This window comes from Ranitomeya imitator, chromosome 2 (genome assembly GCF_032444005.1).
Source record: "Ranitomeya imitator isolate aRanImi1 chromosome 2, aRanImi1.pri, whole genome shotgun sequence".
NCBI lineage: Eukaryota > Metazoa > Chordata > Amphibia > Anura > Dendrobatidae > Ranitomeya > Ranitomeya imitator.
This window is the reverse complement of record NC_091283.1, coordinates 443,472,717-443,496,686: the sequence shown is the minus strand read 5'-3', so window position 1 is coordinate 443,496,686 and position 23,970 is coordinate 443,472,717. Positions and strand designations below refer to the sequence as shown.

General features: G+C 44.4%; 1 protein-coding gene across 2 annotated transcripts; it reads right to left on the bottom strand.

The window, feature by feature from the left end:
* Positions 1-7,802: 7,802 nt before the first annotated feature.
* On the bottom strand, positions 7,803-22,099 carry RBM38 (RNA binding motif protein 38). 2 transcript variants are annotated; one of them, XM_069750952.1, is made up of 4 exons: positions 21,605-22,099; positions 18,681-18,804; positions 16,794-16,848; positions 7,803-11,119 (listed from the first exon to the last, which is right to left on the bottom strand). In XM_069750952.1, exons 1-4 carry the CDS (start codon positions 21,770-21,772, stop codon positions 10,819-10,821), a joined length of 648 nt encoding a protein of 215 aa, XP_069607053.1. In that variant the 5' UTR covers positions 21,773-22,099; the 3' UTR covers positions 7,803-10,818. The 2 variants fall into 2 exon arrangements, with proteins under 2 accessions (XP_069607053.1, XP_069607051.1); XM_069750950.1 differs by having other exon boundaries at positions 18,633-18,804; positions 21,605-22,080.
* Positions 22,100-23,970: the final 1,871 nt, after the last annotated feature.

Sequence of the window (23,970 nt, the reverse complement as noted above, 5' to 3'; positions counted from 1 at the left end):
CCCCAATCCCCCCTTTATACTCACTACCAGCCCCCACCCCTTGTAATTAGCCTAGTCCCCCCCACCCCTCCAACCCATTGTCATGTTGGCCTTCGTTTTTATGAACAGTCAAGGTTTTCAGGTTGAAGTAAAAAAAAGTCTGTGTTTAGAGTTTTAAACAATAAAATGTTGAAAAATTATGTAATTCTTGAGTGTATCACTCAATGGTGCTCATAAACTTGAAAAATCTGAAATTTATTATGCTTTAATCTTTAATATACTCAAGTACGGGGCCACAGACATCACACAGGGGGTTCCAAACAGCACACATGGGATCCCAGACAGCGCACAGGGGGCAGAGACAGCGCACAGGGGCCCTGCGCACTGTCACTTCCCCCTCCCTTGTGCACTGTCTCTGCCCCCCTGTGTGCTGCCTGGGTCCCCATTCACTGTCTCTTCCCCCTCCCTTGTGCACTGTCTCTGCCACTCCGTGTGCTGCCTGGGGCCTCGTGTTCCCTGGGGCCCATGTGCGCTGCCTGGGGCCCCGTGTGCTGCCTGGGGTCCCATTAGCTGTCTCTGCCCCGTGTGCTGCCTGGGGCCCTGTGCGCTGCCTGGGGCCTTGTGTGCTGCCTGGGGCCCCATTAGCTGTCTCTGCCCCCGTGTGCTGCCTGGGGCCCCGTGCGCTGCCTGGGGCTCCTGTGCTCTGCTTGGGGCCCCATGTGCTGCTTGGGGCCCCTGTGCGTTGCCTGGGGCCCTTGTGCGTTGCCTGGGGCCCTGTGCGCTGCCTGGGATCTCTGTGTGCTGCCTGAGGCGCCCCTGTGCGCTGCCTGGAGCCCTGTGGGTTGCATGGGGCCCTGTGGACTGCCTGAAACCCTTGTGGGCTGCCCGGGGCCCTTGTGCTCTGCCTGGGGCTCCTGTATGCTGCCTGGGGCCCCGTTATTAAGAATGTCACTCAATAGTTCTCAAAAGCCTGAAAAATCTGATCTACAGCAGCTGGGGTATATTCTAACCTGGAGGGGTATAAACTGGACTAGTCCAATTTGTACAATGGGGTATAGTTTGGGCTAGGCCAGAATATACCCAGAGTATAATCTGGCCCAGAGGGGTATAAACTGGACTAGTCCAATTTATACCCCGGGGTATAGTTTGGGCTAGGCCAGAATATACCCGGGGTATAATCTGGCCCAGAGGGGTATAAACTGGACTAGTCCAATTTATACCCCGGGGTATAATCTGGCCTAGGCCACTTTAACCCCGGGTATATTCTGGATGGGGGGGTTAATCTGGCCTGTTACACCGGAAAGCGGGAACTGACCAGGCCCCACCCCCAATCCACCCCTTATACTCACTACCAGCCCACACCCCTTGTAATTTGCCTAGTTCCCCCCACCCCTCCAACCCATTGTCATGTTGGCCTTCGCTTATGCCGTGGGGGGAGAGGGGACGGCTCGCTCCTGCCCTTCCTTGACACTGGTATTGTCAAAGGTGTTATATAAGAAGGAGTAAAACTACACTCCAGCCCAACCAATTTTTGGACCCCTCTTTTTTCCTCACCAACAATAACTGTTCGGCCAGCCCAACCCTAATAAAGACAAAGACCAATGATTTCTTTTGGAATGATGTAGGCCACAGCAGCCTTTTTTATTTAACATACAACAATTAATGCAATGAATGTAAATACATTAACTTTTAAACTAGAAGGAGTCCTTGGAGCCCCCAAGAATCTGGTGATTAACGACCCATAAGTGAATATAACATAACACCAATTTTACTCCCAGCCATTCTAACCCTGGCTCGGGAGCACCAAAAACCCACAAGTAGGTTTACTGTTCACGGTAATATTCCAGGAGCTCCGACCACCCCTGCGGGAACTCCACCACCATTCACCAGATCTGAAACATATTAATCTCCAAAAAACAGAGGAGCCATATGCCAATGGATCCCCCAAACCAATTTCCACCAACTCCAAGGACTCCCCCCAGCCGCCAAAACAACGAGAGGCCATTGAACACCTCAAAGGCCCGAGACCCCATCAAAACGAAAAGCCATGGCCCTTTTGATACCTTCCTGTAAGCCAAGGGCCCAAAAATCCATCCCCACAGCATTCAAATGAACGCCGTCAGCCAACCAAAATGCCCCTTCCCCTTTCTCCAACTCAAAATGTCTTACCGCCACACCCCCATTCCTAGACACGAATGCGGACACCGCCCTATTAACCTTTATCCTGGCTTTGTTTATTTTATCCAAAGACCGCATATTCCTCCAACGTTTTCGCGGCACAATTTTGGACCAGACAATTGTCAAGCCCGGATACAAAACCCATAACTGCAAAAAAATCTTGTTTTATATCCTTTATTAATTCCCGAAACAGTCGAACCCCAAAATCATTACCCCCAACATGTAGAACTAAAATATTTGGAACCTTATCCAACCTAACATTGTTAAGGATCTCCCGTAACACTATTTCAGGCCATCCCCCGAAAACCAAGCCACCGAATTACAGCCACTCTCCGATCAAAACCAAGCTGTCTCCCCTCCGCACATCGGCACGCAGAGCTCCCCAATGAACATACGAGTGGCCGAGAAGCCACACTAATAATGACTGGGGACCTGGAAAAACAAAAACACAATCTCAAAATATAAAACGAACGATATGACAACACTACGGTGCGACTCCTACTAAAGCACCACAGACCACCCCTTGCGGCCGCACATAGCTACGATATCTGTTCGAGTGTCACCTACCAATCCGCTGAATGGCGGCAGCCCCTAGGCCCCCCCAACGTCGCATCCGTCGCGGCCCCGATCCGAAAAGAATGAGGGGCAAAACACGCAACATCCAAACCCAACAATGCAATAGCCTTTCTAAAAACCACCGTAAATTGATAACGAGACAAATAGGAACCATCCTGATGGCATAGCAACGACCGATCTAGCCTAGGCCGAAGTCCCCAAAATCTGTTAAGACCGGTAACCGGACACATAGCAGAACCGGCAACCAAACCCAAAACAGTTCTACTACCTCTTACTAATGCTTTCCTGATCCGACTTTGATCGCTGCAAACAGCTCCACACGACCCGCTGACAATAACACATCTCTAGCCAAAAGTCCCCCCCATCACCTTTTTGCTAGGCGATACCAACTCACCAACTCTCAACGCCCCGAAAAAAAGCAAGAGAAAAAGCCAAACAAAACAAAGTTCAAAAACCGAGAAACAAAGAAGACAAAACCTCACCCAACTGTTCTAACAAATTGAAAGAAACAGGCCGTCTAGCATCCATTTGTCCCGGCCGCCGCCGAAAACATTTTACCACCCGTTGCACCAAAAAGATCTTGGTTATATCGTGCTGACCTCGCAATTTAAACCCAAAAGCCAGAGCCTACATGACTCGTGACACCTTAGCGGAAGACCATCCTGTCGATGTCCCACGACTCAACCAAGATAAAATACCCGCCTGGTCCTGCTCGCTCGACCCACATGACGCCGCCGATAACAAATCCTCCCACTCAAGCCAAATCGCCTGATACGCCTCCCAAGTTCTGGGAGCCAACGACGCCTTGATCAATGCCTCAGCGTCCCGGATACCACAAGCCAGAGTTCTGCAGGGCACTCCAACCCGACGACCTCCGCATCCGGAGCCAATGACCGAAAACGATCGAACTGTAAACGAGAGAGTCAGCGATGGAATTATGTACTCCTGGCACATGCGACGCTGTGACATGTGCATTCAAATTCAAACATAACACCAACTGCCTCAACACGCACACAACTGGAGGCAACGTTGCGGACAAGTTGTTAATCGTGCAAACCACCACGTCATCACAGTGAAAACGAACCCGCCTGTTCCGAAAAACCCCCTGCCACAAACGCACCACTACTAAAATGGGAAAAATCTCCAAAAGCACTATGTTCCGAACCAGGCCAGAAGAAATCCAAGGCGCCGGCCATTTCGATGCACACCATTGTCCCTGAAAATACACTCCAAAACCTGACCCACCTGCTGCGTCAGTAAACAACTCCAAAGACTCATTATCGATCACTCCTTCCAAAAACAAAGACCTACCGTTATAATTCTAAAAAAAAAAAAAAAAAAAAAAAAAAAAAAAAAAAACACTCCAAACCACCAAATCCTCTTTGTGCTCTGCTGACAACCGTACAAAATGATGGGGAGCCCTAGCTCCTGCCGTAGCACTGGCCAACCTCCTAGAAAAGACTCCACCCATCGGCATGACCCGACAGGCAAAGTTAAGCTTCCCTAGCAGCGATTGCAAATCCCGCAACGGCAATTTGTTCAGATGATAAACCCGCCGCACGTCCTCCTGAAGACCTACCACCTTCTCCGGCAACCTAAACTCCCACTGAATAGTATCAATGACGATGCCCAAAAAGCAAACATGTACATGGGCCCTCCGTTTTACCGGGAGCCAAAGGAACTCCAAAACGATGCGCCACCCATTCAATTGCTCTCAAAATACTAGAACGGCCCGACCCAGCTGGGCCGACAAAAAATCGTCTAGATAATGCAGAACAGAATCACAACCAGAAACATCCCGAACCACCCATTCCAAAAAGGAACTAAATGCCTTAAACAAAGCACAGGAAAGCGAACAGCCCATGGGCAAACATCTATCCACAAAAACGATCTTCCCAAAAACAACCTAGAAGTCTAACGCTATTCGGATGAACCGGCAACAAACGAAAGCTGATTCTATATCTGTTTTGGCTAGAAGGGCCCTTTTTCCACATTTTTGCACCCAATTCACCGCCTCATCACAAGATGCGTACACCACCGAGCAAAGCTCAGGATCAATACCATTGTTAATGGACAAACCCCTAGGGTACGACAAGTGCTGGATCAGATGAAATTTTCCCACCTCTTTCTTAGGCACAATCCCCAACGGGAAACGACTAAATCATCAAAAGGAGCCCGCCATGCGACCCAGCGCCACTTCCTTACGCAATTTTTCCAGAGACCACGTCGGCGTGCAACAATACTGACCGCAGATTTTTTCTAACACAGGGAACAACAAAAGAAGGAGCAGGAATAACAAAACTCTCCTTAAAACCAGACAACAAAAACGCTTTCTCCCTATCCGGATATCTATTTAGATAAGGGACCATCCTTTCCCACTTCACCATTGTCTCCCCCATGGGTATTACCTGTACCCGGCTTCACCTTGCCCTTCTTGAAAGGTTTTGCGGCCCCATGAGAGGACCCACTGCAGTGGGAGCACAAATGTTTAAACTTGCAGTTGACTCCAAATTTGCACTGTCCCTCATTAAACTGCCAGCACACCCAATTTCTGCCCGCTTGCCTAACCTGCGTTACTTGAGGACCCTGAAGCACTGGACTGAGAACTTTGGCCGGAACCACCGGCCCCCCCTGTGAAAGGGATGGCCGAACTTGTACTGCGCCATCACCCGTAACCAGAGTCCGATATCTTTCCGGTCCCATCTAATAGCCGGCTTTTCGCTGTCTGAACTGCTCATCATACCTGAGCCAAGCCTGACTGCCATACACCCTGTGAGTCTCACTGATGGAATCCATATAACAGAATAACCCTTAATTCTCCGGCGCCTTTTCGCCAATAACGCTGGCCAAAATGGCAAAAGCCAGTTAACAAAAGTCTGAGGAATCAAACGCCACCGCCGTTTTTCTTCCTCCTCCTTCTTACTATCCTCTTTCTTTCCCTTAAAGATTACATTTTTCTAAGGGGAGCAGTGAAAAAGTTTCAACATCTTCGTCTTTTGCAATCTTTTCCTTAACTTCTTTTTTAAGATAGGTCCCCAAAACACACGTATACTTCCCCGTGCGCCCTATCATCCAGATGGATCCTACACTCCAAATCCATTTCCACTGAAACGGATACCGGCTCCGCGGCCAAAACTGGTGCCACTGCTGAACAAACCGGCCCTGGCTGCGAGCCCAACTAAGCTCCCAAATATCTCTGTGCGATAATACCACGATCTAATCTAGCCAACAAATCCTACACATTAACCAAAGTCTCACGGACCCCTACCGCTTCCCCGCCACCCCCACTGATCCACTAAGAGTCCCTTGACAACCACTAAAGGCAGGTGACAACGAATCTGGAGGATATAAACGTGACAGACGTATACTCACTGGGCTGCAAGGGATTTGTGGTCCCTCCAGCCGGAGTGCTGGCATCCAGACGTCCAGGGACTGCTAAATCCGCCACCGACCCATCCGTCACTTGTTGCTGGTGCTGCCCATCAGGCTGAGAGCTCTGTAACGCCATAGGCACAGAAAATAAGGGGTCCGGACTCCAGGTCCCTGGGGATGGTTGAGCCTGCGCAGGTGTGCCTGCAGCGCGCCAACCCCCAACAGTCACATTGCCGGCCGAAGAAGGAGTCCCTCTAACCAGCAACCCAGGAGCAGGAGAATCCCCTGTCACTGATGAAGAGGCCAGCCCGGCACCATCAGGCCTGAGACCGTCCGACCCACCAGCATCCTCTGCACCTCCAGACCCCGCCGAAGAAGCAGAGGCAGGCCGCGTGATAGGTACGTCACCGCCATGGCCTTCCGCTCACAGGCCCCTGTCGCTGTCTGGCGCGCCTTGACTTCACCCCCACCACTCTACGAGGTGAGGGCCTAGTAACCGCTGCTGAGCCTCGCCTGGCTGTAGGATTCCTTCCAGGCTGGGGCCAGCTTGCCGCTGCTCTTACCGGCGCCCGACCTGGAGGGTCCCGAGAGGGGCTCCTGCGCCAGCGGGGAGCTGAATCCGGTGATAGCCGCTCCAAAAGGGGGGCCAATTGGCAAAGCCCCCCGCTGCCATGATGTGCGCCACCTGTTCCTTGAGCCAGCCAGGAGGGCACGAAGCTGCTGCCGCCCTCAGTCTCCCCAGGATGGCGTCAATGCTGGACATGTCAGGTACTACTTGGGACCCGGAAGGTGGGAACTGACCAGGCCCTGCCCCCAATCCCCTTTATACTCACTACCAGCCCCCACCCCCTTGTAATTAGCCTAGTCCCCCCACCCCTCCAACCAATTGTCATGTTGGCCTTCGCTTATGCCTTTAGGGGGGGAGGGGGGGTGTCGACTGCTCACTCCGGCCCTTCCTTTTTGAGGAAATCACTGCAAACAAAGAATTTCTGTCTTGACGAGTCTTCTGCGCCTGTCTATAGGTATTTTGTCCCCAATCCTGGTGAACTCATGTGAAGGAGTCTTCTCCAGACTTCAGGTTTAAAAAAAAAAACAAAATAAAAAAAAAAAAAATAAGATTGAGATTTTATTGTACCCCACGCACATACAAGACACTGCCAGATGCAGCCCCAAAACATAACCGAGCCTCCGCCATGTGTAGCAGTAGGTACAGTGTTCTCTTCTTTGTATGCTTTACTTTTGCGTTTTGTGCCTCATCTGTCCAATGGACATTGTCCCTGAAAGGTTGTGGCTTATAAATATGCCTTTCTTTTGGCAAATTCTAGTCGGGGAGAGGGGTGGTGGGAGTTCTAGACCTTTAACATCTGAAAAATTTTTCATAACTGTAGTATGAGGCAGTTTCAAGATGATCTTCCAGCCTTTAACAGGTTTATCAATACATTCTCTTTCTAGTCTCCTGGGGCAACTATATTTCACGTTTAATGTGGCAGTATTATGAGCATGTACATAAGGTGAGGCATACATAGTGACCAGGAAGAAATACATAAAATAACCAGAGCCCACTTTGTGATTCCCCACCCCAATTCACACTTCCGATGACTAAGTTTTGAAACGGTCAAAATGAGGAGGGAAGGTGGTGGGATTTTTACCACCATGATCAGCTGACTGAACACTAAAAACTGAGTATATAAAGACAATTTCAAAATTAAAATTAACTTTATTTTTTATTTTCTAAAAAAAAAAAAAATTCAAGTCATAGTTGAGGACAACATTTTACAGGAAGTATAAAACAAGTAGTTTCAATTTAGCATCATTGAACACATTGTAGAACACCAACCTGACTTCAAACAATGCAGTATTGGGGCAGACAGCTCAAGAAATCACAGCAGTAGTAACTGCATCTTGGGTCTGATTGCTTGGGTGTCAGTACCATACAAATACACCACCCAACAGGGGGATATAATGAGGCTGTCAATTGGAAGGGGGTGGACACAATGAAGTCCAATCTTTACTATACCAAAAATCGATAGACGTCTCAAGTTGGCTTGTATCTGTCCAAGCTTTGTGACATATTTGAGTGCTCTCCATGCATGTAGGTCTTTTCAATAGTTTGCAGTTAGGAAATCTCTCAAGGTTTGTGTCTAAATTAGTGAGAGCATATAGAATTGTAAGTTCTACACAAAATAAGCCTTCCTAGTACAAAATCTGTAGATGACAAAAAAAAAAAAAAAAAAGTTTGACTGTTATACATTTCTACTCTACTATAATACATTGGCACAGAGGTCTTCTTCATTGGCCCCATGAATGGCAGTCACCACTAATCCTAGGGCTGATTTAAACCATCAGATTTGCTTGAGATACATCCTAATCAAGTGGAAGAACCAAAAGATTTCTTAGCACTTATTCAATTGGACCCAGATAGATTGCTTTGGTTTTGAGAACCACCTCTAATGATGAGATTTCCACACAATTGTTCACAAGAACCTCAACATGACCATTATGAAGAAAGAAACATTTGGGTTAGAGAACTCATGTTTCACTTACATGATCTTGGCCATACTGGTCAAATTAATAAGTAAAATCGCTCAGTATCTACTAGGTAGACTGACAATGGGCCACAGTTCCTTGGTTGCGTTCCCACAAACGAACAATTTAACATTTTTCCTAGAAATTGACAAGTCAAGATCTGTTCAATGAAGTATAAAAGTTTTGAAACAGCATTTTGTTCAAAAAAAAAAAAAAAAGACAGACCAGAGAAAAAAAAACAAAAAACCAATAGAACTGACCTTCTCTAAAGTGGTTGAATGGGCACCAAGACCACTAATTCTTCTAGGATTTTGATACGAGGCCCATTTTTGATAAAGAGCTTTACACAACATGGAAGAACACATTTTCTACACCATCCCACATAAGGGTGCAAGGGGAGGATGAACATAAACGTTAATTCTACAACACCCTCAGAAATGATCCTTGTGAAGTGTTAACACAGATTGCAGCAAGATGGTTGCATAGTAGTTTTGGAATCATGGAAAAAGACAAATTGTTCACGTAAATCCAGTCCTCAACAAAAAGGCTTGTGCTATCAGGCATTGAGGGCCCTAGAATAATGCCAAAAAAAAAAAAAAAAAAAACCTCAGAAGGAAGTTGTAGGTAGTCACCAGACAAATGTCCAAGAATACAAGTAACGAACCTTGAGGAACGTTGCCCATAGGAAGAACTATATATACACACAGTTTGGAATCATTTCATTACTTCTACTTTGACATGTCTGAAGTTTTGGGCTGCTTCCATACAGTTAAACCTTTCTTCACCAAGTCATCGTCTCCTTACAATATTTTTCAAGTTAGTTTAGAACACTTCAATTTTTTCATTCTACCAAATATTGTAAGCTTGGACTTTTGAGGAGACAAACAATGGTTGTAGAGAACTCATGTTGCAGCCCCCCACATTAATGGCATTGTTCTATATACTTTTTAGAGTTCCCATACGTGGAGTCCAACTAACAGATGTGGATACCATTAGTTGAGGTTGACAAAAAATGTCCCCCTTTGGATCAAACCCATGTGTTAAGGCAATGCCAAATCAAGGGGATTTTTTTTCAAAAAGAGGCCATCAATAATTCTGTTTTTCATGTTGCTCATTGTGATAAATATCACAGCCACTTATGGAATGAAAAAAAAAATTAAAAATAATTAAAAAAAGTCCAGTAATTGGTCAGTCACATTTAAGAAAAAAAAAAAAAAGTCTCCTCATTCACTGGAGCAGTTACTTGCAGAACGCAGCAGCTGGATGGACGCAGCCCGTGCTCCACACAAGACATAGACTGTTGCATTTATAAGCACATCCTAGTAAAATCACTTTTGGTGTTGCAATTCCTCCGTCTCATTTATACGTAAAATACTGCATTTTCCCCTAGTTGCAGCATGACGAGACCTCAGCAGTAACAATGTACTTTGTCTTTTTTGCCTTTTTTAAATATACCCATCAACTGAATTAACAATAAAATTTTACAGTGCCAAGACTACGGACGTCCCCCGCTTTTACAACTCCCAAGCCGGGGCAGCAGCAGGAGCGCAAGTCCAATCTCCGTCATTTGCATATTGAAATAGTCCGCAAATATCTAGAAAAAAAAAAGTTTTTTTTTTTTTAAAATAATTTAGCGGAAAAAAATACATATATAATATATTTGATAAGGTGGATAAATACTCCTGCCCCTTCAGTTACTAATTCACAGGTAAGGTGAGCATAAAAAAAATGAATATAATAAATATTGAAAAATAGTTATTTCTATAAGGCATCGCTGAGCATTTTAGTTTGTAGTCAGACTATTAACAATGAAAATTTTGGGGGTTTTCGCTTCTTAAAAGTGTACTTTCAGGAGTCTTCCCGCTCATTTCCATGTTTTACTTTTTATAATTTTATTTCATTTTTGTTACTTGCAGAAAATAGGCAAAAAGGGACAACGTAAACTTGTCAGGTTGGATCCCCCTTTCCATAGTGCTCCCACTTTTCTCATGATGCAAAAAAAAAAAAAAAAATTGAAACATTGTCTGTAATACAACTGAAATATCAAGGGCACAGCGTAGGAGGAGTCTTTTGCGTTCTGTATGGTAATACGTTTCTGTATTGTAGCTGCATCCTCTCATGGTCCGTAAAATAAGAAAAAAGAAAAAAGGAAGAAGGAACCATAGAAAGAATACGAGCGTTCTTCCATCACTGTATACGATCCGGCTGGAGCTGTGCAGGTTGGTATTGAATATACGCAGTGGGTGGTGCTCCTGTGGTCGTGCCAGTGATAGGCTGCTGGACAGCGCTGGTATAGCTGTAGCCCATGTAGCCAGCGGCGGGTGACTGTGTGTAGGGATACTGTTCATAGGCAGCTGTGGTGTAATGGGCGTAAGCCGGTGTAGCAGCATTGTAATCAATATACGGAGATGGTAAAGACTGAATTGGCGTTGGAATGACCACACTTGGCTGGATGAGGGTTGATGGGTAGATATACTGGGGTGTCAGCCTGGAGAAAAAAAAAAAAAAAATTATAAAAAGGAAAAAGCAAACCACAACTCCGTTAAAAATGAATTAATCTCTTAAGGGGCAATGCTAGATTAGCATGCCCAATTTTGTACCAAAGTATAACTACTATAATACTGCCCCTATGTACAAGAATATAACTACTATAATACTGCCCCTATGTACAGAAATATAACTACTATAATACTGCTCCCCATGTACAAGAGTATAACTACTATTATTCTTGTACACAGGGGAAATTACAACATTATACACACTAGTTTGGATAATATACACACACACTTGGGGTGAGGGGAGCAGAATGTAGCAAAGGGTGAGGAGATTGATATCAGATGCTGCCTTCATCACAGACCATGAAAGATAAAGTGGACACAAGCAGGAAAACAGGTGGGGGGTAAGAAATGCTAACAAAATATTGTAAGGGGACTGTAAGCAAATGGGATGGAGCCGACACTGACTTGTCAATAGAATATATTGCCAGTTTCTACAGTGCACTGTGAAGTTTAACACTGAAGAATTCTCAATAAGCACAGAAGAGCAGATGTGAAAAAGATAAAGCCACTCAGGAGCTTAATGATAATGCAACTAAAAATATATCTACTATAATACTGCCCCACTATGTACAAGAATATAACCATTATAATACTGCTCCTATGTACAAGAACATAACCATTATAATACTGCTCCTATGTACAAGAATATCTACTATATAATTGTCTAAGGGTCACTTCTGTCCTTGTGTCTGGCTCAGATATTGATTGGTCGTGGCCTCTGTCATAGAATCCAAGTCGCTGATTGGTTTCGCCAGTTGCCTGTCATGGCTGCCGCGACCAATCAGCGACAGCCACAGTCTGATTAGTCCCTCCCTACTCCCCTGCAGTCAGTGCCCAGCGCCCGCTCCATACTCCCCGCAGTCACTGCTCACACAGGGTTAATCTATAGAAAACGAGGTGCTCACTGTCCTTAGATAAGGTGCTCAGGAGAAAAATAGTAGAATCAATAGAAAAAACTCCGGCACACAATGGAAGTCAATGCAATTTTCTTGTGAATTTATTAGGAAATAACAGCGTTCCAAATAATGTTAAATCCGTTAGAAGATGCGCATCACGGACCTCGCACTGTTGGACCTCTGCTACGGATTCATGTACAGGTTTTCTTGAAAAAGGCTTACAGGCCGAAACGTTGAAATGAAATTGTTACCTGTGAATTGATGCATAGAATTTCTCTCCTCCGTATGCGGTGTTACATATTTTTCTTCTAACGGATTTAAAATTATTTGAAACGCTGTTATTTCCTAATAAATTCACAAGAAAATTGCATTGACTTCCATTGTGTTTTTTCTATTTATTCACACAGGATTAATGCCAGCGGTAACAGACCGCGTTATGCCGTGGCTAACTCACTCAGTTACCGCCGCTATTAACCCTGTGTGACCAAGATTTTACTATTGATGTTGCCTATGCAGTGTCAATAGTAAAAAGATCTAATGTTAAAAATAAAAAAAATTATATAATAATAATCTTTATTTTTATATAGCGCTAACATATTCCGCAGCGCTTTACAGTTTGCACCTATTATCATCACTGTCCCCGATTGGGCTCACAATCTAGAATTCCTATCAGTATGTCTTTGGAATGTGGGAGGAAACCGGAGTGCCCGGAGGAAACCCACGCAAACACGGAGAGAACATACAAACTCTTTGCAGATGTTGTCCTGGGTGGGATTAGAACCCAAGACCCCAGCGCTGCAAGGCTGTAGTGCTATCCACTGAGCCACCGTGCTGCCCCATACTCATCTTTCCCACTCCTCGCGATTCTCCGGTGACCGCTCCATGCAAGCGGCAGGTTCCGGTGCTAAGGATGGTATGGGAGAAGGACCTGCCAAGACCTCACGGTCATGTGACCGCGACATCATCACACCCTGGGACCGGAAGCTGCCGTGTGCACCGCGCACAGGCGACAGAACTACAAGGGGCCCTTGGATCAGAAGGCGAGTATGTTTATTTTTTAACCTGTATGTAAAGAAGCTGCGGAGACACCATCACGTGTTTCTCGACGCAAGCAGTGAATAGCCAGGCCTTTCCCCGGGAAGGAACAACCATGGGAAGGGCAGCATCCTATGAAGGAAAGCCACCTATGCCAAGCATGGTATCCATCCACAGACGTTTCGGGGTTTTTTCCCCTCATCAGTGTGGAGTAGGAATCTGGCTATTAGGTCAGATTCCTACTCCACACTGATGAGGGGCAAAAACCCCGAAACAGCTGTCTGGATGGATACCATGCTTGGCATAGGTGGCTTTCCTTCATAGGATGCTGCCCTTCCCGTGGTTGTTCCTTCCCGGGGAAAGGCCTGGCTATTCACTGCTTGCGTCGAGAAACACGTGATGGTGTCTCCGCAGCTTCTTTACATGCATCTGCATATTTCCCATAAGGGATGGGGGCAGTGTTCTGGAATCACTGAGAAACATGTGATGGTGTCTCCGCAGTGTTGGATGTTTTGGTCTCCCAGAGGCCAATCATCTGTGCCTTTATATATTTTTTAACCTGTGACATACGTAGCTGGGCAATATACTACGTGGACATGCATATTCTAGAATACCCGATGCGTTAGAATCAGGCCACCATCTAGTAACTACTATAATACTGCCCCTATGTACAAGAATATAACTACTATAACACTGTACCTATGTATAAGAATATATGACTACACTTTGGCTCTGGAGCAGATAGTAATGGGGTACATATGCTTGTTCCTCTGGCCAGAGATGGAGGAGATCTCATGTTATTAGCCAGCTTATTCTTCTATCTCCCACAACTCAGTAGTCTCTTCCTCCCACTTTTTTTGCACTACAAAAGGTCAAGGAGGCACCAGCATGGAGATCCGTCTATTTAAAGCCACAATACTAATTTAATAACCTGACTTTTCCCATACAGAAGGAAGCATCTGTATTACCACATTCGGCAGAGTGCACTGCTAGTACCTGGGTAATGTAAGCCCCCCCGCTCAAGCCATAAAGCAATACAGCGGGGGGGTCTCATGTCCACAGACCCTGCTCTGACCGTTTTTATTGGGAATTTTATGCGTTTTGTGTTGTTACTGGCACGTCAGAATCTGTGGTAGATTCGTGACAGGCTGGTTTCAGCCAGTTTTTTGAGCGGCAAGCCTGCCGCATTTTCATTGGTGGAGTGTTTTGGCGGTCTTTTCAAATATTTAACCTGACTGGCGGTTCTGAGTACCTCAGTTGCTGACGGAAGATCAAAGAAAACCCTCATCTATGTAGTATTAATCATGTCCAAGACCTTATAGGTCCTGGACAGTAGAGAGAAAAAAAAAAAAAAAAACAAACAGAAAGCAAACAGATCTTGAAAATGACGAATCACTGAAATGCTGTTCATTAAGATATTGCAGAACTTTATAGGACAAGCTTTATTTAGAAAAGATGACAAAAAATTACACACACAACCACCCCACATCGGCTTTGTTTCCCCACAGGTTTCATGTGAGCAGAAACAGCCTGCACCGCCAAGTACTTTCCATCTAAACCACTGTATTTCTGCCAACTTCCCTGTAACCCTTTGTGACCATAGGGGACCTTGATCACCCCCATCCCCCTTTCTCTTATGGACTTGTGATGTCAGAGGAAGTCAGGGGTGGTGGTGGGGGGGCAACCTTTTGGTGTAAAGCCCCTCAGATTACAGGAGGCAGGGGAGTAGATGGTTATCACATTCACAGCTGTGACACAAACACCAAAAGTCACACAGGACTGTCCTCAACCCCCCTGGAGAGAGGCCTGCACCCTCATTGACACATCACAGGCCACTGCCATGCAGGAAGCTGGCCACAATGCAGGGTGTGGAGGCCACAATGCAAGAAGGGTGAGGCCAAGTGCAAGACCCACTACAACCCCCATCATGTAATGTGCCTATACTTATGCAGGATACCACCTGCACAACCACTACAATACAGGGTGCAGCTAAGCAGATGTATCCGAGCCTCATGTGCAATACCATCAGCTGTGCTTATGTAGCCGAGCACCCCACGATACACCTCCTGTGCTGGTGTACCCAAGCTGTCCACATTTGCTAGTGCCTGCTGAGCTGCCCCCTATAGGCAGTAATCTCTGGTGAACTGGTGCATCCCTCAGTGTGTGATACAGACTGCGGAGCCGTGTACCCAAGCTGCGATACCCCCCATAAGACCTCCTTTTTTGGTCCTCTGTGTAATCCACCCTCCGCATGACAGAAAATTAGTAAATCCATCCATCTTGGGCATTACCCAGGAGGTTGGGACAGGGTGGATTTTTCTGTGCACTTCTGGGTTAGTCGGCAGGAAATATACAATCTGTTTATGGCAATAACTTGGCTCACCAGCCACATCTTAGGAGTCACTAACCCTCCATGCGCTGTTACATGACACCACAGCCTACATGTATATGGTCACCCAGCTTTCCAAGATCCCAGAAGGACAAAGCTAAAACCCAATATGCCTGATCCTTTTGTTTGCAGCGAGACGAGAGTCTACTCTGACAAGATACGCATGCTCGGCTTGGCTGAGCGTGTGTGTATGGAGTGCGAGGAGAGAGATCAGTCAGACAAGCCACATTTGTCCGTCAGCCATACGCACGATATGGGCGTCTGTTGCCTGGAGACAAGCCACCAGTTTATAAACCATTACAGGGTCTTCTATGAGAAGTTCCCACAACGCGGCGGCAGCACACTTCTCACCGGCGACCTCCAGCACCGCCGTCTGCTCTGCATTGTGACTTAAGTGTGCACATTGTCCCCATTGTAAGGAGCGGGACACACCAGGCCCTCTTACAAATAATAAAATATGTATTCACCCGAACAGCTGGGATCGGGTCCCCGGCCGGCCTGGCGAGACAATTAACCCCATGGCAGGCAATTGTAGAAAGTAAATAAATGCTGGATGAGGCAGAGGCATCCTGTAAGGGGTTAAGCAGAGGCTTTGTTGTGGGTCCATTGTTTTTGGGGATCACTAGTGCCTTCTAGAACAGCTGCAGTGTCCAATTAGAAGACTTTTCTAGTGTGAGGGGTGGGAGGGAGGGGGAAAGCTATTGAAAAGACCCCCAGACAATAGAGCCCTATGAGAGTCAGTCACAGACCTGCAGAACATCTGTCTGTTATCAGGTCTAACGACTTGCTGCCTGCTGGGGGCCGAGCCGCCCTGTGGGGAGAGGGAGGGACACCTACAAATGAGGGGGATTACCTACTGTGGGAGCAGCTAGATACCTCTGCAGGCTGGATATCACATTATTGATCATCTCCTAGCAGGCCTGGGATTCCATCATAAAGGCAGCCGAAATGGCCCAAATAGGGGTCATCACCAGCTTACCATAGACTCCACACTGTGCCGAGACACTCAAACAGGGAGCTGTGCCAGTCTTTACTACAGGCCCGCCATTCTATTCCTTACCATGGTTTCTACATATAGGTGGAACGATGACAGATTAGGAGTAGCCATGTAACCCAGAAACTTGACAGACATTAAAATTAGGAGATGTGGCTACAGCCGGAGATTACTACAAATGCACAAAAAAAAAAAAAAATCCCTTTAAGGGATTACAGCAAAGATCACATCGGAATAAAACAAGTCATATATAAGGGAACATATAGAGCCTGGGTATTAGGAGGACATACCCGATGGGTCTCTGGAGGAAGGCCGGGTGTAACTGCTGCACTCCGATGGTTAAACCTGAGGAAAGGGAGACATTATGAGATACTGGAACGGCTGAGATGCCACTGTACTAGCACATACATTATATATATATATATATATATATATATATATATATATATACATATATATATATATACATATATATATATATATATATATACATACATATATATATATATATATATATACATATATATATATATATATATATATATATATATATATATATATATATATATATATATATATGTATGTATATATAATGTATCAGGACAGAAACATTAAGGCTAGGTTCACATTGAGTTAGTGCAGTCCGTTCAACGCATACGTTAAACTTGTTTGTTATGATACCCCTCCTTACATGTAAAGCGCCATGGAATAAATGGCGCTATAACAATAAATAAACGGACTGCGTTGACGCAAGTGCCAAAAAAGATCATGTTTATGCGATCGCGCAGATGCTCTGTGCTAGCGGTGACGGACCCGAAAACGCTGCAGACTGCGTCCGGGGGTCCGGCACATCGCTAACGCATGCCGATTATGACATGCGCTACATAATAGCAGTTAATGGGTGCGCTAACGCATCCGTTATATAGCGTTAGTGCCGCTATGAAACGAATGCCGTCAGCGCATTGCCATTAACGCAATGTGAACCCAGCCTAAGGGTATGTGCACACGTCAGGATTTCTTGCAGAAATTTCCTGACAAAAACCAGACATTTCTGCGTTTGACACTTGTGTGTTTTTTCCCCAATGCATTAAATAGCGGGAAAAATGCAGAAAAAAAAAAAAAGCGCAAAAATTAATAAACATGCTACTTTTTTTACCGCAATGATGCGTTTTTTTTCGCGAAAAAAAAAAAAAAGCATCATGTGCACAAAAATTGCAGAATGCATTCTAAATGATAACGCAGACATATGCATCCTATCGCAAAAAAAAAAAAAAAAAAACCTGAACGTGTGCACATACCCTAAAAGTGACACTAAATGGAAAAACTCATTCCTCCCTGTGATGCACTCTTTTGCTCCCTGGTTTCAGCCACACTACACCGTGGAGAGGTAGACTAGTGCTCAGGCCGTGTAGAAACCACGGAGCCTCAAAGTCAGAACTACTTTATAATGCTCCCGTGAGGTTGTTGCCTGGGGTATAAGGGTGACTGGCCCCTTACAATAGTAATCAGATGCAGTTTCTTAGTATTTGTCTATAAATTTACATTTTTACAAATCTACATTTGAATATGGCACCAGCTCCACCAGTTCACCCAGTAACCAAACTGGAATTACCTCCAGGAAGTGTGTGAATGATAAGGCCATGTGCACACGCTGCAGATTCCGTTGCGGAATTTTCCGCAGCAGATTTGATTAAATCCGCAGTGCAAAAAGTACTGCGGATTTATCGCGGTTTCCACTGCGGTTTTAGACACCTGCGGATTTTTAACATGGAGCAGGTGCCAAACCGCTGCGGATTCCGCACAAAGGATTGATATGCTGCGGAAAATAAACTGCAGCGTTTCCGCGCGTTTTTTTCCGCAGCATTTGCACAGTGGTTTTTGTTTTCCATAGGTTAACATTGTACTGTACACCGCATAGAAAACTGCTGCGGAACCGCAGCAAAAACCGCAACGTGTGCACATACCCTAAGAGTGGCCGGCTGCCATTACTAAGATGTCCCTGAATGACAAACCTGCAACGATTAATCATGGACTGGTTTTTCATTCAGGACTCTGGGAAAGCTGGACAGCAGCTCTGTAGCATCTCCCTCCCTCCTGGATAAATCAGTCTTAGTAATGGGCGCACTCACTATGATGTACCCCGTATGTTCGGAGTGGGTGCCCAGGACACGTCATACCAGTTTGGAGGTTCCTTGGCTTGGCTCCGATATAAGCGAGATTCACATTTGCTTTCCGGCCATCTATAATGGGGTTGGGGTCTTTGCAGGCTCTGTCCGCGGCGGCCCTGTCCGCCATTGTGACCTGCAATTTAAAAACATCAATGTTCAGTGACAGATGACTGCGCCTCTAATGTCACTCAGTTCTCCCCTAGAAGTGGGGCATCTGGTAATATGTGCCAGGCAGGAGGTACAGCGCTCCATGTGCCTCAATTAACGGGGGATCAAAAATTAGCACTTTCAGGTTTTTTTATTTTTTTTGTAAAGCAGACAGTTCAAGATATGGATTTTTTTTTACTGTCTCAACTAACTGGGGGTGTATTATGCTGCTCAGCATTACTGTAAGCCACTCCCCCTTGGCAAATTAGCACCAAATAAAAAGACTTATGTAGAACTGTATGGTAGATTTAAAAACCATGCAATACTCAGAAGCAGTGGCAATAAAAGAGCAAGAACCTGGGGTATAAAATCATGTTCAGGGCAACCACGACCCTGGAAATCCCATGCGCATAACGACACCTCATTTTACAGCAACACTGCAAAACAATTCCTACATTTCAGTTCACGCTGTGCGGCACCGATAGAGAAGGTTATTATACCTCAACCTGATATTCCGACATAGAAGACCCCAGAAAACCTCCGCCCCCCGAATAGAAGTCTATTTATAGTCTATACACACCCTTGGCCTGAAGTAAACAGGTTGTGTCCGGGCCGCCATCACAATACCATTTGAGAACAGGATGTGCCCCCAAGTTTGGCATACTCTGCCATTATCCCAGTGCCCAGAAAGTCCTTTTATTCATCAGCCCAGAAAATAGAGTGATCTAACAGGCACCGGTGCCAGCTTGACATCTATTCAGCTGCCAGGGGGCATCACATAGAAGACTCATGTTTTCTGTCATTAGGATAAGCATGATCATTCTGCAGAATAAGAAGTGTCACAAGATGGAAAGTGGAACTATAAGTGTCAGCATGTCCACTAAGCCGCCACTTTCCTCCCAAAAATCATACAAATAAAAAGCTAAAATAGTTAATGTGAAGAAGGTGACAGTTGTGCCCACAGGGTACCACCAGGCATCTAGTGAGACATGGTTCTTGTATGGGGGAGGGGAAGGTATTTTCCTACGCGCAGCAGACTTCCCATCATGTAATCCACTGGATTTACATTGAAGTCAAGTCTCTCCAGTCTGACAGACTGCAGGGAGTGGGAAGCCCAGCTGTACGGAGGAATTCCGCCAATCCAGTACCTGAGAAATTCTGACCAAGATTTACAACAAAATGTAGGATCTCAACTGAAAGAAGCAGAGTGTGTTACGATCTACTGGGCTGGTACAGTCCAGTAATCCGGCACCTGACAAGTCCAGTAAGTGTCAGTCTCATCAAATCTGCTCACAAGAATCTGAAGAGGGTTTAGGAGGCAGAAGTTCAGGTGTATCCCCCCCAACCATATATCATCTGCTGCTTCAGAAAATTAAATATAACCTTGACCACAAGGGGAGCCCTTGTTTTATCAGGGAACTGGAAAAAAAAAAAAAATGGTAGCCCCCCAAATCAGGAGAGAAAAATAATCCACGAAATTTACAAAAAGTTATAGTCAAAAGACTTTCCATGATTCATACTGCCAAGCCAAAAATATCTGCCATTTTTTGGGTTTAGATATACAAACATGACAATTTTTAAATCTATAATGATATGGCTTAATTTTCGTTTTTTGGTGGGGAGGCAAAAACCGCCATCATATTCCGCAGCGCTTTACAAACATCAGCACCATCCCCATCGGGGATCATGATCTAAATTCCCTATCAGTATGTGTTTGGAGTGGGAGGAAACTGGAGAACCTGGAGGAAACCCACGCAAACACGGGAGAACATACAAACTCCTTGCAGATGTTGTCCTTGGTGGGATTTGAACGCAGGACCACCATATAAAAAAGTAAAAGATTATAACACCCACAATCAAAACCTCTTGCTCACCAGGACCATAAACCATGCTGTCCAGGCCTGCAGGACAAACGGACGTTTTGTCGCCCTGGAGTATCATTATTGGATTACCGCGGCCTCTCAAAGGGTGCAATTATGATAATAACAGTCTACCGGCCCTTAGATAATTCTGCCTGGCAGCGCACACAAAAAAGTTACAACCTGAGCATAAACCAAGTCACTCAGGTGACCAAACGGCAGAGTATTATAGCAACACACAATGGAGGTCAACATTGCACAAGCGAAATCCAGTAAAACCTTCACGTCGGAGGATGTTTTCAGTCTAAACATGTTGTCTTATGAAACTACCTGTTGTGTCGACCAGCAACAAAACCGGTGTTTTTGTCACAGTGACAAAGCTAAGCAACATGCAAGACGGTGGAGTCTGACACAGGGGTGGGCAGGGGGGGACCCTACTGACCTTGGACTGGCCCCCCAGCTGAAGACGAGGGCAGACAAAAGCCGGCTACTACTCTGTGTACTGAGTGTCATACACTAGAAGCATTGTAATAAATAAAAAAATACAATAAAAAGGAAATCTATGAATATATATGTAATATCTTGGCCACATTTTTTTTTTACCCATTTTTTAAATTTTTTTTGGATGCCTGATTGTTGTCTAGAAGATTTTTGGGATGTAGCTGTGATCTTGGAGGCCGAGCCGCCGATTCAGGTGCAGCAGGTGGTCCAGTGCAGGCACCAGACAGGTGCTTTGCCTGTTGGGTGGCATGGTGTGTCTATGTCTACACCTCCAAGATCACAGATACATCCCAAAAATTTCTAGACAACAATGAGACATCAAAATTTAAAAAAATAAAAAAAAATTAGGTAAAAAAAAAAAAAAAAAAAAAAAAAAAAAGGAAAGGTGGCCAAGATGTCAACCAAGATGACGGTGATGATACTTACAAAGCCATACCCCCTGGACTTGCTGGTCTGTCTGTCCGTAATCACCACAGCTTCATCAATATCCCCAAAAACCTCAAAGTATTTCCTGAGGGACGAGTCGGTCGTGTGATACGGAAGCCCCCCAACGAAGATCTTGGTGAGCGTGGTGTCCTTTTGCACCGTGTGCATCTTGCTTCGCTTTTCAGGATCACAAATCCAACATCCAAAATTATCCCAGGGGGGTCAGGGGGGAGGTGGAATATTCCCAAAGCGTCACCTTCACTGCATAGAAAATAGATGTAAAACAATCACGAGTCCAATATAAAGGAAAAAAAAAAATACTATAGCATTTAAAGGGGCCAGCAGCAATGGCTGGTGAGGTAGCTCTACAGACTTTGTGCCAGACAGCAGGGATCAAGCAGCAGACAGGGAATTTGTAGGCAGCGTCATGCACTGGCCAAGCAGCCCTGCTCCCTCGCTGATCTGTCTGCTATGATACAAGCTCACACACTGCACAAGGTTTTGTACTGGGACGTAGCCCCCGCCCACTAACAATCCCCCTCCCTTTTGGAAAAAAAAGACCAGTTGCATCATGGGTGTTGTAGTTTTTTTGTTTTTTTTCTTTTACATATATGTTAGCTACGACACCATAGATGTGACAAGTTGTCAAAGTTTAATTAGAAGATTTTTTTTTCAAATTTAAGAATATTTGAACGCGGTCAGATAAAAATGAAAACTGTAAAAAAAAGTAATATTATATATATATTTACATATATATAACATATATATAATTTTAGATTTTTTATGTGTCCTTTCTTATTCGACCGCATTCAAATATTCATATGTATATATATATATATATATATATATATATATATATATATATATATATGTATATTGTAATAAATATGTAAAAAAAAAAGGAGGAACAATGTGACAAGCTGGTAAAATTGATGTCATTGAATTTTATTTATTTGATTTATTAACCATTATCAGAGCGATGCATGATCAAACGTGGTCATAAAGAAATTGAATATTAAAGAAAAAAATCCAAATAATATCGTTAAATCTTTTTTTTTTGCAGTCACATATGTAATATATAAAAATTGAGACACAATATTAGAATTGATACACTGTAACGATGTTAATTAATTCATAAGGATCAAAAATAATATAATAAAAAAAAGGAAAAGAAATATACAATAATAGTATCCTATTCTTGAATAATCATAATCATCAGGTCTCCTTCTCTTCTTGTGAACGAAAGGCCAATATACAAACACCATATAACAATAGTGAACTTACCTGTGATAAGATGGCACCTAGAACAGCACTTTATATGCGCATAGCCAATACAATAGGTGTATAGGGCTCAGCTCCCACCAGGATGTATGCGCTTTACATTACCATACAATTAATGTCAGGGCTATGGCCACAGGGTGCCGCCATTTGGGTATGTATGGCCATTTACATAGCCTCATTACTATGGAAATTAAGGAACCATAGACTGGAGCCAATGCAGATACAGCTCTTCAGCAGAAAAAGCCCCCAATTGTGATTTCTTAAAAAAAAAAAATAAAAAAAAAGACACACTTATTTTTTTTTGTCTTATGGCATTCGCTGGCGATTTTTTATTTTTTTGCATCAAATTCTTGGAAGGATTTCATAAATTAAACATTTTCTTTTTTTTTCTCCCCCAGTTTTTGCAGCTGTCCAACATCAAAAAATTGCAAAACTTTCTTTAATAAAATGTAAAAAAAAATAAAGTTGTACATTTGTCTAAAAATCCATCAAATGAAAACTTCTCCGGTTTATTCTATTCTATAAAATTATTATTATTATTATTATTCTAGGAGGACGAGTACAGCGATGCAATATTTCGTAAAAGTCACATTTCATGAATCTGCCTAAAAGATCTGAAGAAACAAAAATGTGGAGGAAAAAAAAAAAACAGATAAAGAAAGAAAAACAGATGAAAAAAAAGTAGTGAAAAATGTAGAGAGGAGAAGGGGCAAATACAAAAGACACTAAAAATGGGGAAAAAAGTGGAGAAACAGCAATGATGAAGAACTGGCCTGTGCAAAAATAACCATAAAGTGGTAATAAATAATATTTAGTGTTTACCTTTATAATATATATATATAATAAATACTATGTATCACATTAACTCTTATGTCCCCGGCTCCTACCTGTGCAGCGGTCTCCGCAGAACTTGGGAAAAGAGACTAAAAACTTGCAGGCTTTTCGAGAAATACAAGGTTCCAGGAAGAAAAGGATTCTGGGAGTTGTAGTTTACTCTTCCCATGAGCAATGCAGCAAGGAAAGAGGAAGTGACTACATTTCCCAGAAGGTAGCGGGGCACGCCCTATGATGTGTGTAATGGTGCG

Coding starts and splice junctions, on each gene's coding strand:
- RBM38 (XM_069750950.1), bottom strand. CDS start 21,772: ATGCACACGGTGCAAAAGGACACCACGCTCACCAAGATCTTCGTTGGG. Junction 16,849..18,632: donor AACATACGGGGTACATCATA/GTGAGTGCGCCC, acceptor CCCTTTCCTCAG/GTTTAACCATCGGAGTGCAG. Junction 11,120..16,793: donor TTCCTCCAGAGACCCATCGG/GTATGTCCTCCT, acceptor TTTTTTCTCCAG/GCTGACACCCCAGTATATCT.